Source organism: Emys orbicularis, chromosome 9, assembly GCF_028017835.1.
Source record: "Emys orbicularis isolate rEmyOrb1 chromosome 9, rEmyOrb1.hap1, whole genome shotgun sequence".
NCBI classification, from domain to species: domain Eukaryota; kingdom Metazoa; phylum Chordata; order Testudines; family Emydidae; genus Emys; species Emys orbicularis.
The window spans coordinates 96,453,073-96,471,782 of NC_088691.1; the positions used below are offsets into that span (position 1 = coordinate 96,453,073).

Sequence of the window (18,710 nt, forward strand, 5' to 3'; positions counted from 1 at the left end):
AGAGAAGGCTCCATGTTTCCCCCTTCTCTGTAAGAATCCCCATGGCAGCGAGGGCCCCACCCTACCCCTGCGAGAGACGCCCTCAGCCCCATGAGCCTCAGGGCCCCGTGGCAGTCAGCCCCCCCCGCCAACATGATCAGGGGAGGCTGGAGCTCCCCCGACTCCGCCCAGCATCCCCTGCCGCGGGGCATGGCTGTGCCCCCCCCCACTGGTGTTAGTGGGGCTCACATGGGTCAGTCCCGGCACCTTGGTGAGCCAATGGGAACAGGGTATTACTAGTCCCCCACCGCCCCAGTCCTCCTCCCTTTCCCCTGGGTCTCCCCTCACCTGCAAAGAGGGAGCCTTCATCCGCTGGCCTGTCAGACCCCACGGAGGAGCTGCTGGCCCCTCGGGAGTAAGCGGAGCTGCTGATGTTTGTCCCACAGTCACTCATCTCCTGCTCTGGGCTGGCAGGAGGCTCCTCAGTGGCCAGGGTGGGGCTGGCGCAGGGCTCCTCAGTGGCCAGGGTGGGGCTGGCGGGGGGCTCCTGAGTGGACAGAGTGGGGCTGGCACAGGGCTCCTCAGTTGCCATGGTGGTGGATGGCTCCTGCTGGGCCCTGGGGCGCAGCTCCTGGCTCCTTGGCTTCCTCTGAAGGAAACCCCAGAGCTGCCTTGCCCGGCTCTCCTGGCTCCCTCCTCCGTAGCTGTACCCGAGGCCACCTCCATTTGGGCCCAGAAGGTGCCTCAGGGTCAGCTAGGGGAGCTGGTATCGTCCACCTCCTCCAGCATGCCAGGCAGCTCCTCTGTTTATGCTGGCCACCAGCCTCTTCCCCGCCCGTGGGGACAGAGGAGCCGCTCTCCTCCTGGGTGATGTTCCTTCCCTCTGGCTCTGGAGCCACCTGCCCGGCCTTCCTCCTGAGCATCTGCCTCAGCCGCTCCATCCTGGAACTGAGTGGGGAGCAGCCATGAGTCTGGCTTCAAAGCAGCCTCTCATTAATGGGGCCTGCCTGCTCCCCGGCCCACCTCCCCTCTGCTGAGGCAATTCCTCCTCCCCACACATCCCACCCCAGGGCACAGGAACCCTCAACCTGGGGAACAAACTCTGCCAAGGGACGGGCTGGGAGCCCTATTGGTGGGATATTTCCACCACACTGGGGATGGCTCTGGAGAACTCCACTTACTTACTCTAAATGGGATGGAGCTGGATGGCAGATGCTCGGTGTTGGTCCTTTCTTTACCCTCCTCCTCGATCTCCTGCACCCAGGTGGCCTGTAAGGGGTGCTGCAGAATCCCCTGCCAGCAGGGCAGAGGGGAGGAGTTGGGAGATCGAAAGTGACTGTGAAAACAAGACAATGTTTTATTGCCAGGGGATGGATAAACTCAGGCCAGCAGCCAGGGGTTCACAACACTGACCGACGGCCAGCAGGACACCTCCCATCTCAAGGTCTCCTAGTACCTCACGCACATTCCTGAAGCGTGACGGCCCAAGGGCTGTAGGGGAGTGTCCCCAGCCCCACTGATGGAAACAGAGGCCTTGGCAGGAGAAGCCGCTGCCTCAGGGTTGCACTGGGAGTCAGGGATAGAGCCGGGGATGGAGCCCAGGAGTCCTTTGTCCAGGCTCCCGCACTAACCGCTAGAGGAACACTCCCTTCCAGAGCTGGGAAGTGCCAGTCTCCCTAGCTCCGAGTGTGACCTGTTGTAGTGACTGACGCATTTGCTACTTGTCCCCCATCCAAAGCCAATAACACATCTCTGTATTTTCAATCATGAGCTAGACCTTCTCAGCACCCCTCTGTCTCCCGCAGCCCTCAGGTGTTCCTTGGATTATGGAGGCTTGGTTGCTAAGAGAACTGGATTATTTTACTGGCATCCTGGGTGTTACTAGCCAATCAGGGTCTCAGTCTGGCCCCCGAGGCCCACCCCCCCCCCAGACACTAAAGATCAGGATGGATTGATTTCACTCAAAGTTTTTTGTATTTGTATTTTTGAATTATTTTCCTAATGAAAGGTTGATTCTCATGAAATTCTTAGAGCTGGCAGATGACAGAACAAGGATCAATGATCTCAAGTTGCAGTGTGGAAGGCTTGGATATTAGGAAAAACTTTTTCACTAGGAGGGTGGTGACGCCTTTGAATCTGCTACGATAGAGTCCCTTATCTTGTACTTAGAGCCTATAGTTTTTCTTACCTTCTACACAGATGACGATTTCTTTCAAAAAAATCCACACAGATATGAAAAAAACCGCACAGAATGTCCTCCACACCAACTGTCTCTTGGTCCTCTGAGAGAGACCACGAGATGGAGACTTGCTGCAGCAAGGCTACAGGTGGTCTCCGAGGTTCCCCCTGCCCTGCATCCCTGTCCTGCCTGGCTGTTGTCAAGGGAGCTCTGTGAGGTCACAGACGCCTCATCATCTTTGCCCAATAGGCTGAGTTCCTGCCAAAGGCCTTTGTGAAGTCACTGCCACACCCACCTTTCCCTGGCAGGCCTGATGTCTGCCCCTGGCCAGCCCAGTTGGATGTTTGAGCTGCACCCCGGATCACCCCACTTGGTCATTATTGATTCTGGGGAGCAAGCAGGCTACCCAGTAAAACAGCAGAGTCTGTTCCTAACCCCACACTGAGTTTTTCATAGAGGCATCGGTTGTGAAACAATTCAATCTCCTAATGTGGCCTCTATTTCACGGGCTATGAAATTTCATACTCTTAGCACCCTATTGAGCCCAATTGCTTGTAATTCTCTAAAAGGCACCTTCCTAACCAGTTATCATGGTAGGACACCAGGAAACAGAAACGCCACCTCTCCCCTGGGTAATTTGTTCCAGTAGCTAAACTCTCTCACTGTCATAATTAAATTTGAAATTGACAACCTTTAATAAGGGCAAAATTCATGACAATCTTTTAAATAATTTAAATAGAAGAGAAAAAATAACATTAAGTGGAATATGTTCACTGCCAAGTTTTTCAGACAGTCGCACCACTGATGTGATAGTTAAGGCCCTGGAAGCAAAGTTAGCTGAAATGCTAATTCAACTTTGGACAGCAGGAGCTTCCTTGAAAGGTGCAGAAAATATTGTTTTCATTTCAGTTTATACAAATAGTTCAGTTCAATCGACCAGTTTGTTGAAATTCAAGAAAGCCATTGGGAATTCACAAAACAGGCAAACTTGTTTTCCTCCCTCAATCTATGGATAAAAACTAGGTGTGAGGGGATAGATCTACTGGTTCATCTATCTAGAAACACGTGGAGACAAGAATGTATCATTTCAGTTCACTAACCGCACATCAAATTTCCTTTGTTTAAGTAATCAGTTAGTTTTAAATGCAAAACATTTTGATACAAATTTTTACTTATGCTTCTCTTTCTAGCTCTGGCATGACCTTGATGTGTGACCAAAGAGAGGTCACTTCTTTTCTCTTTCCCTCTGTACCATGGGGATGGAGAAAATTCTCTAAGTCCTAGCAGGAGAGAGATTTGAGCACATCAGGCATGTTAGGGCCCTTGTGTTCTGAAGGACAATGAGTGATTGTTGTTTGGGGCAAGAATCCCGACGGATTTGCTACTTGTCCTCCAACCAAAGCCAATAAAACATCTCTGTATTTTCAATCATGAGTTAGACATTCTCAGCACCCCTCTGTCTCCCGCAGCCCTCAGGTGTTCCTTGGATTATGGAGGCTTGGTTGCTAAGAGAACTGGATTTTTTTACTGGCATCCTGGGTGTTACTAGCCAATCAGGGTCTCAGTCTGGCCCCCGAGGCCCACCCCCGCAGACACTAAAGATCAGGATGGATTGATTTCACTCAAAGTTTTTTGTATTTGTATTTTTGAATTATTTTCCTAATGAAAGGTTGATTCTCATGAAATTCTTAGAGCTGGCAGATGACAGAACAAGGATCAATGATCTCAAGTTGCAGTGTGGAAGGCTTGGATATTAGGAAAAACTTTTTCACTAGGAGGGTGGTGACGCCTTTGAATCTGCTACGATAGAGTCCCTTATCTTGTACTTAGAGCCTATAGTTTTTCTTACCTTCTACACAGATGACAATTTCTTTCAAAAAAATCCACACAGATATGGAAAAAAAACGCAGAGAATGTCCTCCACACCGACTGTCTCTTGGTCCTGCGAGAGAGACCACGAGATGGAGACTTGCTGCAGCAAGGCTACAGGGGGTCTCCGAGGTTCCCCCTGCCCTGCATCCCTGTCGTGCCTGGCTGTTGTCAAGGGAGCTCTGTGAGGTCACAGACGCCTCATCATCTTTGCCCAATAGGCTGAGTTCCTGCCAAAGGTCTTTGTGAAGTTACTGCCACACCCATCTTTCCCTTGCAGGCCTGATGTCTGCCCCTGGCCAGCCCAGTTGGATGTTTGAGCTGCACCCCGGATCACCCCACTTGGTCATTATTGATTCTGGGGAGCAAGCAGGCTACCCAGTAAAACAGCAGAGTCTGTTCCTCACCCCACACTGAGTTTTTCATAGAGGCATTGATTGTGAAACAATTCAATCTCCTAATGTGGCCTCTATTTCACGGGCCATGAAATTTCACACACTTTGCACCATATTAAGCCCAATTGCTTGTAATTCACTAAAAGGCACCTTCCAGAATGACAACCATATATTGGTGTCTAACTACCTGCTGCTGCCGGGAGCCGTTGTGATATGAGGACACCAGGAAACAGAGAATCCACCTTTTCCCTGGGTAATTTGTTCCAGTGCTTAGTCTCCCTCACTGTCAAAAATGTGTGTCTTACTTCTCCTTTGAATTTCTCTGGCTTCAGCTGATAGCCCTTGGTTCTTGTTGTGCCTTTCTTGGCTAGATCGAATTAGCCCTGCCCCATGAAATCCGATCTCCCCATCCTGCTGGGAGCCCCCCAGCCAGGAGAACCCAGTAGGGGCCTCCTAGCTGTTTCTCTGCCAGGCTGGTGACAGGATTTCCTCTCCGTGGGGATATCAGATGCACCTGCAGAGGCAATGCAGAAGTGAGTGCGCTGCATCAGCCCGGCCTTGGGCTCAGGGCTTTGGCCTTGGCAGCTTCTGCTCCAGTCATGTCTCTGGGTGCCCGGACTCAGAGCTTCTGGCCCCCCTGTGGCTGTAGCCAGGGCTGGGGCACTGGGCTCAGGACTTTCATGCCCCTCCCCACTCCTGTCGGCTCTCAGGGTACCTGGGCTCGGGGCTTCTGCCCGGCATCTGCAGCTAGGGCTCGGGGATTCCCTTGCAGTTCCTTCTGGGGCTCAGGTGTCCATTTTCCTGGATGCCCCGAAAATGGTAGGAGCCGCGGTGCTCCCAAGTAGTAGGTAGGAGCTGAGGTGCTCCCAAGAGCAGGGACCCACCTGCACATCTGGGAACCTCCTCTAGCTTCAGAAAGGTTGCTGGCTGCTGCCCTTGGAGCCCAGGTCTGAAGGCAGCACGGAAGTGAGGGTGACAATGCTGTGACCCCCCTACAACAACCTCTGAACTCCCCCATTCTCCCATTTTGTCGGGACCCCCATGGTTATAATACAATGACATTTCAGATTGAAACATTGAAATGGTGACATTGTTCAATTTCAAGGCCAGAGGGTTTTTAAATTAGTCAAAGTGAGCCCTGAATTTGGTAGGGACCTGGCTATTATGGAAGTCCTAGCAGGTTTGCACTCCCAGTTCTCCTGAAAGGCCATTGAGAATTCATGCTGCCTGAGAAACTTCCCAGAATAAGCTACCAGGACTGGGGGCAATTGAAAGAAACCAACCAAAGCCTGAGCTAGGATGGAGAGCATTGATCCAAGCGGTGTTTGAACCCCTCCACCCCCACCTGCCTGCCTGCCGAGAAATGGACAGAGGGGCACTGATGCAAGCCATCATCATAAGCATTATGGACTAACATAATGGGGGGAGTTTCCTCCTCAGTCTATAGAGTAATCTGCATCAAGCCCCATGTCCCAAAGCCTGAGGTTTTATATCTTTAAACATCTCCATTCCACTGTAAAATACAAATATTCTTAATATTCATACCTATGTCAAATCCTTTTTTGGATGATTAAGCAGATAGTTAGATATAAGGGTATATGAGGACAGATTCGATAGATTAATTACATGGCTCCAATCTACAGTGACTTCAATGGAACTATGGCCCACTTACACCAGCTGAAACTTTGACCCATTAATTCCAACAGAGCTATACTGACTTACACCATTTTGAGATCTGACCCATTGCTGGCTAAGGGGCTATTGGAGGCTATTGGAATTGAAATCCTATTTTTGGTCTCAGAACAGGCACCGTGATGAAAGCGCTTTTCACCCTTCCTACAGACTCGTCCCTGTTTTCTCTTCCTCCTAATGTGAATTCTGACCTGCAGAGAATATCTGAAGACCATGGATGTATTGGATCTGATTTAGGCTGCACATATTCTGTGTATAGACTGAGAACGTCCAGCCCTATGGAAGTCATTCCGTGCCCTTAAACCAGTAATAAAACCACTTAAAAAAAAATTCTTGGCATTTAAGGAAAAGTGAAAGTCTTTTCTACTGAATAAGTTACACAAAACATAAAATATTAGACATCCAAATGCTTTATTTTCAATTTTCTCACTTACTCTGTTTTGTTCTTACCAAAATAAATATCCCCAACAGTCAGGAAACTGTATTTTATGCTGAAGCAAAAACAAAATAAACAAGATTGAAATAGCCAAAAATCAGAGTGCAGAAAAATCTAACTTCAAAAGAATAATCAGAGATAATGTTTATTCCACTTCGGTTGGAGCCATACTTGTGAGACTTACCAGTGGAGGGAGCTATTTCATTCTTCTCGCTAAACACTGGCATATTGATGATACAGAGTATTTATATTTGCTTCAGTGGCCATTAGGGACAGCACCTCAAGACTCAGAATCACAGGCGAGGCAAAAATGAGATCATTAAAAATCCTGTACATCCTTTTGGAGATTGGGGATAATCACAAAGATTTGTTGTCTCCAATAGTTGGGCATAAGTTCAAGTGTCCTCTGTAGTCTCCTTCTTTTAGTTTCCAGATGAGCTGCCCGCATTGCCCTGAATCAGAGCAATTCTCAACTGGTAGCCCCATCGCTGCCAGGAGTACATTGTGACATATATTTGATAACAAAGATTTTAATCTCAGTTGGCATGTTCTGTATTTCTGGACTAATGGCTAGATGAAGAATTGACATTGTTCTTCACACAGGCAATATGGGACACCAGTTTCCACAGATCATTTCTTGGCCTGGAATAACATGGGCAGAGTGGCTAATAAGATTGTGTCCCATCCCTGTTTTTCTCCAGAAGTGAGACAGCAGTGAAAGTTAACACTACAGACAGAAGCTGCATTTTCTATCTTTGCTGTTCTTGACTTTTCCGTTTTGTGCTTGTTTGTCTTGTTTTGTCTTCTAAAAACAGGATCAGACTTCAACAACAATAGGAGCGCTAATAACAGTTCCAGACCATCTCAACTAACTAAAAAGTGAGAAAGTCAGGCAGTAGGCATGAGCACAGCATAACCCTGGAAAAAGCTAGAGAGAGCTTCTGTCACTGCTGGCTACATAAGCTGGGGGTGGTAAAGTAAAAAAATTGGTCCTTTCTTTCTTAGGCCCTCCTGAGTTCAGAGAAACAGAAGACTGCATTAAAACAAAATACTAGAGCCCATCAGTTTCTACTTCCAACTGGAACATCCCCAGGGCCCTGAAATGTAGCTAGCTGCTTGGCCCATGTATTCCGTTAACATTAATACCGCAATACATAGAATCATAGAATCATAGAATATCAGGGTTGGAAGGGACCTCAGGAGGTCATCTAGTCCAACCCCCTGCTCAAAGCAGGACCAATTCCCAACTAAATCATCCCAGCCAGGGCTTTGTCAAGCCTGACCTTAAAAACCTCTAAAGAAGGAGATTCCACCCACCTCCCTAGGTAACCCATTCCAGTGCTTCACCACCCTCCTAGTGAAAAAGTTTTTCCTAATATCCAACCTAAACCTCCCCCAATGCAACTTGTGACCATTACTCCTTGTTCTGTCATCTGCTACCACTGAGAACAGTCTAGATCCATCCTCTTTGGAACCCCCTTTCAGGTAGTTGAAAGCAGCTATCAAATCCCCCCTCATTCTTCTCTTCTGCAGACTAAACAATCCCAGTTCCCTCAGCCTCTCCTCATAAGTCATGTGCTCCAGCCCCTTAATCATTTTTGTTGCCCTCCGCTGGACTCTTTCCAATTTTTCCACATCCTTCTTGTACTGTGGGGCCCAAAACTGGACACAGTACTCCAGATGAGGCCTCACCAATGTCGAATAGAGGGGAATGATCACATTCCTCGATCTGCTGGCAATGCCCCTACTTATACAGTCCAAAATACCGTTAACCTTCTTGGCAACAAGGGCACACTGTTGACTCATATCCAGCTTCTCGTCCACTGTAACCCCTAGGTCCTTTTCTGCAGAACTGCTGCCTAGCCATTCGGTCCCTAGTCTGTAACAGTGCATAGGATTCTTCCGTCCTAAGTGCAGGACTCTGCACTTGTCCTTGTTGAACCTCATCAGGTTTCTTTTGGCCCAATCCTCTAATTTGTCTAGGTCCCTCTGTATCCTATCCCTACCCTCCAGCATATCTACCACTCCTCCCAGTTTAGTGTCATCGGCAAACTTGCTGAGAGTGCAGTCCACGCCATCCTCCAGATCATTAATGAAGATATTGAACAAAACCGGCCCCAGGACCGACCCCTGGGGCACTCCACTTGAAACCGGCTGCCAACTAGACATGGAGCCGTTGATCACTACCCGTTGAGCCCGACGATCTAGCCAGCTTTCTATCCACCTTATAGTCCATTCATCCAGGCTATACTTCTTTAACTTGGTGGCAAGAATACTGTGGGAGACCGTATCAAAAGCTTTGCTAAAGTCAAGGAATAACACATCCACTGCTTTCCCCTTATCCACAGAGCCAGTTATCTCCTCATAGAAGGCAATTAGGTTAGTCAGGCATGACTTGCCCTTGGTGAATCCATGCTGACTGTTCCTGATCACTTTCCTCTCCTCTAAGTGCTTCAGAATTGATTCCTTGAGGACCTGCTCCATGATTTTTCCAGGGACTGAGGTGAGGCTGACTAGCCTGTAGTTCCCCGGATCCTCCTTCTTCCTTTTTTTAAAGATGGGCACTACATTAGCCTTTTTCCAGTCATCTGGGACCTCCCCCGATCGCCATGAGTTTTCAAAGATAATGGCCAATGGCTCTGCAATCACATCCGCCAACTCCTTTAGCACCCTCGGATGCAGCGCATCCGGCCCCATGGACTTGTGCTCGTCCAGTTTTTCTAAATAGTCTCGAACCACTTCTTTCTCCACAGAGGGCTGGTCACCTTCTCCCCATACTGTGCTGCCCAGTGCAGCAGTCTGGGAGCTGACCTTGTTCGTGAAGACAGAGGCAAAAAAATCATTGAGTATATTAGCTTTTTCCACATCCTCTGTTACAAGGTTGCCTCCCTCATTCAGTAAGGGGCCCACACTTTCCTTGACTTTCTTCTTGTTGCTAACATACCTGAAGAAACCCTTCTTGTTGCTCTTAACATCTCTTGCTAGCTGCAACTCCAAGTGTGATTTGGCCTTCCTGATTTCACTCCTGCATGCCTGAGCAATATTTTTATACTCCTCCCTGGTCATTTGTCCAATCTTCCACTTCTTGTAAGCTTCTTTTTTGCGTTTAAGGTCAGCAAGGATTTCACTGTTTAGCCAAGCTGGTCGCCTGCCATATTTACTGTTCTTTCTACACATTGGGATGGTTTTTTCCTGCAACCTCAATAAGGATTCTTTAAAATACAACCAGCTCTCCTGGACTCCTTTCCCCCTCATGTTATTCTCCCAGGGGATCCTGCCCATCAGTTCCCTGAGGGAGTCAAAGTCTGCTTTTCTGAAGTCCAGGGTCCGTATTCTGCTGCTCTCCTTTCTTCCTTGTGTCAGGATCCTGAACTCGACCATCTCATGGTCACTGCCTCCCAGGTTCCCATCCACTTTTGCTTCCCTTACTAATTCTTCCTGCTTTGTGAGCAGCAGGTCAAGAAGAGCTCTGCCCCTAGTTGGTTCCTCCAGCACTTGCACCAGGAAATTGTCCCCTACACTTTCCAAAAACTTCCTGGATTGTCTGTGCACCGCTGTATTGCTCTCCCAGCAGATATCAGGGTGATTAAAGTCTCCCATGAGAACCAGGGCCTGCGATTTAGTAACTTCTGCTAGTTGCCGGAAGAAAGCCTGGTCCACCTCATCCCCCTGGTCTGGTGGTCTATAGCAGACTCCCACCACAACATCACCCTTGTTGTTCACACTTCTAAACTTAATCCAGAGACTCTCAGGTTTTTCTGCAGTTTCATACCAGAGTTCTGAGCAGTCATACTCCTCTCTTACATAGAATGCAACTCCCCCACCTTTTCTGCCCTGTCTGTCCTTCCTGAACAGTTTATATCCATCCATGACAGTACTCCAGTCAGGTGAGTTATCCCACCAAGTCTCTGTTATTCCAATGACATCATAGTTCCTTGACTGTGCCAGGACTTCCAGTTCTCCCTGCTTGTTTCCCAGGCTTCTTGCATTTGTGTATAGGCACTTAAGATAACTCGCTGATTGTCCCGCTTTCTCAGTCTGAGACAGGAGTCCTCCCCTCTTGCACTCTCCTGCTCATGCTTCCTCCCAGTATCCCATATCCCCACTTACCTCAGGGCTTTGGTCTCCTTCCCCCGGTGAACCTAGTTTAAAGCCCTCCTCACTAGGTTAGCCAGCCTGCCTGCAAAGATGTTCTTCCCTCTCTTCGTTAGGTGGAGCCCGTCTCTGCCTAGCACTCCTCCTTCTTGGAACACCATCCCATGGTCGAAGAATCCAAAGCCTTCTCTCCGACACCACCTGTGTAGCCATTCGTTGACTTCCACAATTCGACGGTCTCTACCCAGGCCTTTTCCCTGCACAGGGAGGATGGACGAGAACACCACTTGCGCCTCAAACTCCTTTATCCTTCTTCCCAGAGCCACATAGTCTGCAGTGATCCGCTCAAGGTCATTCTTGGCAGTATCATTGGTGCCCACGTGGAGAAGCAGGAAGGGGTAGCGATCTGAGGGCTTGATGAGTCTCGGCAGTCTCTCCGTCACATCGTGAATCCTAGCTCCTGGCAAGCAGCAGACCTCTCGGTTTTCTCGGTCGGGGCAGCAGATAGATGACTCAGTCCCCCTGAGGAGGGAGTCCCCGACCCCCGCTACCCTCCTCCTTCTCTTGGGAGCGGTGGTCGTGGAACCCCCATCCCTAGGACAGTGCATCTCATGCCTTCCAATCGGTGGAGTCTCCTTCTGCTCCCTTCCCTCAGATGTATCATCTACTCCACTCTCCGCATTAGTACCTGTGGAGAGAAAATGAAAACGGTTGCTCACCTGTATCTCCATTGCTGGTACATGGACACTCCTCTTTCTTCTTCTGGAGGTCACATGCTGCCAATTTTCTTCACCGTCCCTCAGTCCCCTCTGCGCAACCTGCTCCGATTCCTCAGAACGTTGTGCCCGTAGAAGCATATCCTGACGTCTGTCCAGGAAATCTTCATTTTCTCGTATGCAACGCAGGGTCGATACTTGTTTCTCCAGACCTCGAACCTTCTCTTCCAATATGGAGACCAGCTTGCACTTTGTAAAGACAAAGTCGCTTCTGTCCTGTGGAAGAAAGACAAACATGGCACAACCTGTGCAGGTTACAACAACTGAACATTCACCTTCCATACTTTCTTCCTTCTAAAGCTTCCTCAGCTGTTGCAGCAACTCACAGAAGCCCGCGAGATGTAAGCCTCAGTGGGCTCTCCCCAGGCGAACTCCCTCTGTTAGCCTCCGCTGTTCGCCGCTCAGCTGGTTCGCTGCTGACTGCCTTTTTATACCAGTCAGGCCCACTCAAGGCCCACCTGGAACAAAGCACTCCCAATTCACACTGTTCAAACAAACAATCAAACAATCAAGCACACGGTCAAACTGACAAACTGTCCCCTGCAACAGACACTCAGATACTCACCAACACAGCCCCCCTAATGCAGCACTTAGCGTACCTCCTCTCTGACAGATCCCAGGTAAACATAACCCTCATTGACTGGATACAGCAGCATGCTCAGTTACAGTTGGCTTAAGAATATTATAGAACATTGACATATTTTTATAATCAAATTATATGGACATTTTCCATAAGGAATTGGCTTCAGGTTTGAATACAGTAAAAAAACCTCCTCTTCTGGAGGCTAAGGGAGATTCTTGTTTATTCACTGAGTGGATTCTTTTAGTTTGGAACCAAAGATTAAAGCTGGGCAGGAAATGGTTTTCCTGTCCCATGAAAATTTTGGAGATTTTAAAAATGTCCCATCCCAAAAGCTGATATTTTCATTTCTTCCACAAACCAAAAAGCTGGGGGAAAATTGATTTTGATCAATCAAAATATTTTCTTCCAATAGTTCAAATTATATGAACCTTTTAAAAAAATAATTAGCTCATTAAGATTTTGAAACAGAGTCATTTTGAACTAAAAAAAGGCAACTTTTCATTTTGAAAATGTCAAAAATGAACATTTAGACAATTTTAAGCTTCTTTTTTCTTTCAATTTTTTTTGAAATGACTAATTCATTGAAACTGGCCTTTTCCCACAAGAATATTTCATTTTTTACTAATCAGTATTTTCCAGTGTAGAAAGCACTGGGCTTCAATTGCAGCAAGGGAGGTTTAGGTTGGACATTAGGAAAAATTTCCTAACTATCCGGGTGGTTAAGCACTGGAATAAATTGCTTAGGGAGGTTGTGGAAACACCATCATTGGAGATTGTTAAGAGCAGGTTAGACAAACACCTGTCAGGGATGTTCTAGATGGTGCTTTGTCCTGCCATGAGTGCAGGGGACTGGACTTCTGACCTCTCGAGGTCCCTTCCAGTCCTATGATTCTATGATTGATCCAATATTGTGCTCTAATATTTTTCATTGAAACTTTATTAATGCAGGATAAAAAGAACCCCCGTGAATGGGGTTGGGTAGTGGGTCAACTCTTGAATCCCGGAGGAAGTTGCGTCTGAGTGTGCTTCAGTGGATTTATGTCCTCTCACCATTAATCACAATGGGCTAAACTCTATTATCCCTTGGCTCAAGTCTACCTAGCAGAGTTTAAGTGTAAGGCATTTCCATGGGGTAGAAAGTATCCTAACTACAGCTGGCCAAAATTCTTTGGCTGAAACTTTTTTTCAGAGAAAAGTGCACATTCAGCTACACCAGAATGTTTGCCCAATTGTATTGGGTTCTTCGGGATGGAAAAACATCAAATAAATTCATTTCCCCACTGCTAAACCTTGCTGTTCAGTGTCCCACCTCTGCATGGAGGGATGAAAGCAAAGCTCTAAATCAGTGTTGGGGAGTACAGGGGCTTGTTTGCATTGGAAAGTTATTCCTGAGCAAGGTAATATGTGAATTTAAGGCACTAGAGCTATCCTGGTATGGTCACTCTTAATTTACTGGATTAAACTAAACCAGAAAATGGCATTCTTATTTGGCTACGGCTACACTACGGGGGGGCGATCGATTTCAGATACGCAAATTCAGCTACGGGAATAGCGTAGCTGAATTCGACGTATCTGATCCGACTTACCCCGCTGTGAGGACGGCGGCAAATCGACCTGGGCTGGTGGAGTACGCGCGTCGATTCGGGGATCGATTGTCGCGTCCCGATGAGACGCGATAAATCGATCCCCGAGAGATCGATTTCTACCCGCCGATCCGGGCGGTAGTGAAGACAAGCCCAAAGGCCATCTAGGGAGTTACGTTAAATAGCTGTAGAGTCGTTTCCCGTGTCGACCAGCCCTAAAGCAATAGGATTGTGTCAGTGGTGAGAATAGGGCTAATCAGTATAGACCAATGATGAGGGGGAAAAAGTGTATGATCAAAAGAACTCTGTGAATAGCTGATTTCTTGGTTTGCTGGCTAGTCTGAAACATAAATGAAAAACTTTAGTTTCTGGTTGACCCAAATTGATTTTTTTTTTCACAAATTTCCATTTTTTTGGCTGACTGACAAGTTGAATGAAATGGTTTGTTTGATCCGTTGCAGTTTTTGCAATTGTTATATTTTTTAATAAAATTGAAGTAAATTTTGAAACAAAAAGTCTTTTAAATGGGAAACTTAAAATATTTAGACCTTTTAGATTTTTCTGAGGTTTTAGATCAAAGCTAAACAATCCAGCTCATTTGACACAGATTCATAAAATATTTCAGTTAACCCAAATCTGCGTTGCTCAGAAAAAAAGGATTTTGGTCCAACTCCCCTCTCCCCCCGGTTCTAATGAACAATATATCGTGATACTCAGAGTAAAACTATCCCAATTCAGATTAGTCCTGAGGCTCACATTTTCAACAGTGAGGGTGGTTAACGGCTGGAATGAACTACCATGGGAAGTGACGGTTTATCCAGCTAGAGCTGCTGCAAAATCAAGACCCGATGGCTCTCCGGAAGATACGCTTAATAAAATGCCAGTTAATGGGCTTAATACCGAGGATAACTGTACAGCCCCCAACTAAAACCTCTCCAGCGCATCATCAGAGATCTACAACCTATCCTGAAAGATGATCCTTTACTCTCACAGACCTTGGGAGACAGACCTGTCCTCGCTTACAGATAACCCCCCAACCTAAAGCAAATACTCACCAGCAACCACACATCACTGAACAAAAACACTGACCCAGGAACCTATCCTTGTAACAAAGCCCGATGCCAACTCTGTCCACATATCTATTCAAGTGACATCATCATAGGGCCTAATCACATCAACCATACCATCAGGGGCTCGTTCACCTGCACATCTACCAATGTGATATATGCCATCTTGTGCCAGCAATGCCCCTCTGCCATGTACATTGGCCAAACCGGACAGTCTCTACGCAAAAGAATTAATGGACACAAATCTGACATCAGGAATCATAATACTCAAAAACCAGTGGGAGAACACTTTAACCTGTCTGGCCATTCTATGACAGACCTGCGGGTGGCTATCTTAAAACAGAAAAACTTCAAAAACAGACTCCAACGAGAGACTGCTGAGCTGGAATTGATATGCAAACTAGACACAATCAACTCAGGATTAAATAAGGACTGGGAATGGCTGAGCCATTACAAACATTGAATCTATCTCCCCTTGTGAGTATTTTCACACTTGCTTCTTATCAAACTGTCTGTACTGAGCTATCTTGATTATCACTTCAAAAGTTTTTTTTCTCTTACTTAATTGGCCTCTCAGAGTTGGTAAGACAACTCCCACCTGTTCATGCTCTCTGTATGTGTGTATATATATCTCCTCAATATATGTTTCACTCTATATGCATCCGAAGAAGTGGGTTGTAGCCCACGAAAGCTTATGCTCTAATAAATTTGTTAGTCTCTAAGGTGCCACAAGTACTCCTGTTCTTTTTGCGGATACAGACTAACACGGCTGCTACTCTGAAACCTGTATAGGAGTGTGACCTGAGTTATACAGCCAGACTAAATGATCTCATTGTCCTTTCTAGCCCTTAAAATATATGATAAATTTATAGCATTGCTGTAAGTAAACCTATAAAATCATTATATGGCATTGACAACGAGGAGTCCTGTGGCACCTTAAAGACTAACAAATGTATCACGATAGTTTATGCACAGATACATTTGTTAGTTTTTAAGGTGCCACAGGACTCCTCGTTGTCTTTGCTGAAACAGACTAACACGACTAGCCCTCTGAAATATATGGCATTGGTGGGAGTAACATTACATGAGCATTATTATTGATACTACTTCATTAATTCATTAGTATTGGGCTTAATCCCAACCCCATTCTGTTAGGTGCTGTACCAACATATAACAAAACAAAACAAAAAACCCAACCTCTGGCCAAAGGAGCTTGTAATGTAAGCTTAAAATAAGAGACAGCGATACAGATGACAAACAGATGGGGAGCAGCACAAGGTGATAACAAGATGATTGAGAATAAAGCTATATAACAAGTATATAGAGCCTTGTCAGAATTTGATTTTTAAGTTTTTGATCATTTTAATTGATAATATCAATGTTTATTTTTAAGGCTTTTTTATTTTAAATGTTTAAACCTTTACAACTGCGGGAAATTATGGGGGATCAGACAATGGGAGGTCAGACATTTTTTTTAATGACAGCCAACACTGAGATTCAAAAAGTTAAAGCTTTATAGCTGTTAAAACACAAATTGTCAACATCACTTGTCAAAATAGATCAAATAAATATCCGTAAATCAAACTCGAATACATTCTGAAGCTGCAATTTTTCTTACTTTGCCTATCTGTAAATTTCAATTATTATTGATGGCAACATTTTTTTCATTGGTTTGTGTGCATATGGTGAAATCAATATTTACCAACCTTTATTGAGAAAAATTTATTCCTTCCCAGCCTAAGTATATACAATAACACTGTTAAGAATAGATGTATATAGCACTAGTATGAATATAGATGTGATCAATATAAAGACAAGTGCAAAGTACTTCACTCTAGAAGGGAAAATCAAATGCATAAATACAATGTGGGGAATAACTGGCTAGGGAGAAGTGCTGCTTAGATGGATCTGGGAGTTCAAGTGGATCACAAGTTGACTATGAGCCAGCAATGAGGTGCAGTTGTGAAAAAGGCTGTGTAGGGTGTATTACCAGGTATGTTGTATGTAAGACCAGGGTGGTGATTGTTTGCCTCTGCTTGGCACTGGTGAGGCCTCAGTTGAAGTTCTGTGTCTAGGTTTGGGAGCCACACTTTAGAAAAGATGTGGGCAAATAGGAGAGAGTCCAGAGGGGAACAACAAAAATGACAAAAAGGGTTTACAAAACCTGATTTATTAGGAAAGTTTTTTTTTAAATGGGCATGTTTTGTTTTGAGATAAGACGACTGAGGAGGAACCTGATAACAGTCTTCAACTACGTTAAGGGCTGTTATAAAGGGGATAGAGATCAATTGTGGCAGCCCGTATGAGGCCCAGACACTAAAGAGAGCAAAAGCGTTGAATTCTCATAATGCAAGTCACATACTGAGCATTAATTAAAGTAACACATTAAGAAATTAAACCTAGAAGCAAGTTTATTTTATTTTTAATCTCAGATAACCTTGCAGGGCACCATTTCAAATAGATTAATGGTCAAGAAACAAGGAAAGGTGTCTATATTCCAACAGCCACATAATGACAGGACATTAGGTAACATTGTTCCTCTCAAGCAATTGTAAAACATAATTTCCACATGCTACATCAGTTCTTTGAGTTTCATTTAATTCTTGTACAACATTTGTGATACACAAATCAAGGCAGTAACACATAGACCATACTACGATCCTTCTTCCAATTGTTCTTCTCAATTGACTGGAATTGTCATGGTGAACAAATTAGCTGAGAATGTTTTTCCAGTCTATCACCCTCTTAAGAGCATCCTTAACCTCCTTGTTCCTCAGGCTGTGGATCAGGGGGTTCAACATGGGGACCACCAGGGTATAAAACACAGCAGAGATTTTCTCCTGTTCCAGTGAGTAGCTGGAACTGGATTGTATGTGGCTTAAGCTCACAGGTCCATAGAACATGGTGACAGCTGTCAGATGAGAGGCACAGGTGGAGATGGCTTTGCGCCTGCTCTTGGCGGAGCAGATCCTCAGGATAGAGAAGAGGATGTACAGATAAGAGATTATGACAATCAGGAGGGTGGACATGGCAATAACCCCAGAGAACGCTACAAGCAAAATCTCACTGATGTGGTTATCAGAGCAGGCGAGCTTCAGCAATGGGTTAGTGTCACAAAAGTAATGATTGATGACGTTGGGTCCGCAGAATGACCACCTCAGCAAGCCACATGTGTGGCTCAGTGAGTTCATGAGCCCCCCTACATATGAGCTGGCCACTAGATGAATACAGACTCTCTTAGACATAACAGCGGTGTACAGCAGAGGGTTACAGATGGCTACATAGCGGTCATACGCCATCACGGTCAGCAGGAACCATTCTGTGGTCACAAACACAACAAAAGAGAAGTGTTGAGCAATACAGGCAGAGTAAGAAATGCTTTTATTCCCCACTAAGAAATTCACCAGCATCCTTGGAGCGAAGACTGAGGAGTAGCAGAGGTCAACAACGGACAGATTACTGAGGAAGAAGTACATGGGGGTGTGGAGTCGGGGATCAACCCTGATCAACACAATCATCCCAAGATTCCCCACCAGCGTAAGAACATAGGTCACCTGGAACGCTGCGAAGAGGGGTATCTGCAACTCCTGACGATCCGTCAGCCCCAGGAGGATGAACTGGGTCACCATGCTGTGATTGCCCTCAGCCATTTATACAGGGGTGCATGAAACTATACCTGCCGGGATAACAAGAGTGAGCAGCATGGAAGAAGGAAATTTCATGGCATGAATTAAATCTGAATGACACCACCGGGCTTGAATGTGGGTAGTGAATATCTTACAGGAAACCAGCCGCCATGATGTCTGGGAAGAGCTGGGATGGACCTTTAAATTTACACTCCCTTTTTAACAAGGCTGTCTAGGAGATTTAGACATCCAAGTCTCCATAAAATTGACTGGAATTAGGTATCCAGTTCCCCATAGGGCGTTTCTGGATTCATGTACAAATTTTCTCCAATGAAATATACCTGGCATGGGTTTGAGTTTGAGCTAGGTACTTTATATTGTCTGCTCACTGAGGGTAAGTTAGAAAGCACTCATACTTTAAATCCTTCCA

General features: G+C 45.9%; 1 protein-coding gene across 1 annotated transcript; it reads right to left on the reverse strand.

The window, feature by feature from the left end:
- Positions 1-17,365: 17,365 nt before the first annotated feature.
- Positions 17,366-18,304, reverse strand: LOC135883837 (olfactory receptor 5J3-like). Its single transcript, XM_065411093.1, has one exon. It carries the CDS (start codon positions 18,302-18,304, stop codon positions 17,366-17,368), a length of 939 nt encoding a protein of 312 aa, XP_065267165.1.
- Positions 18,305-18,710: the final 406 nt, after the last annotated feature.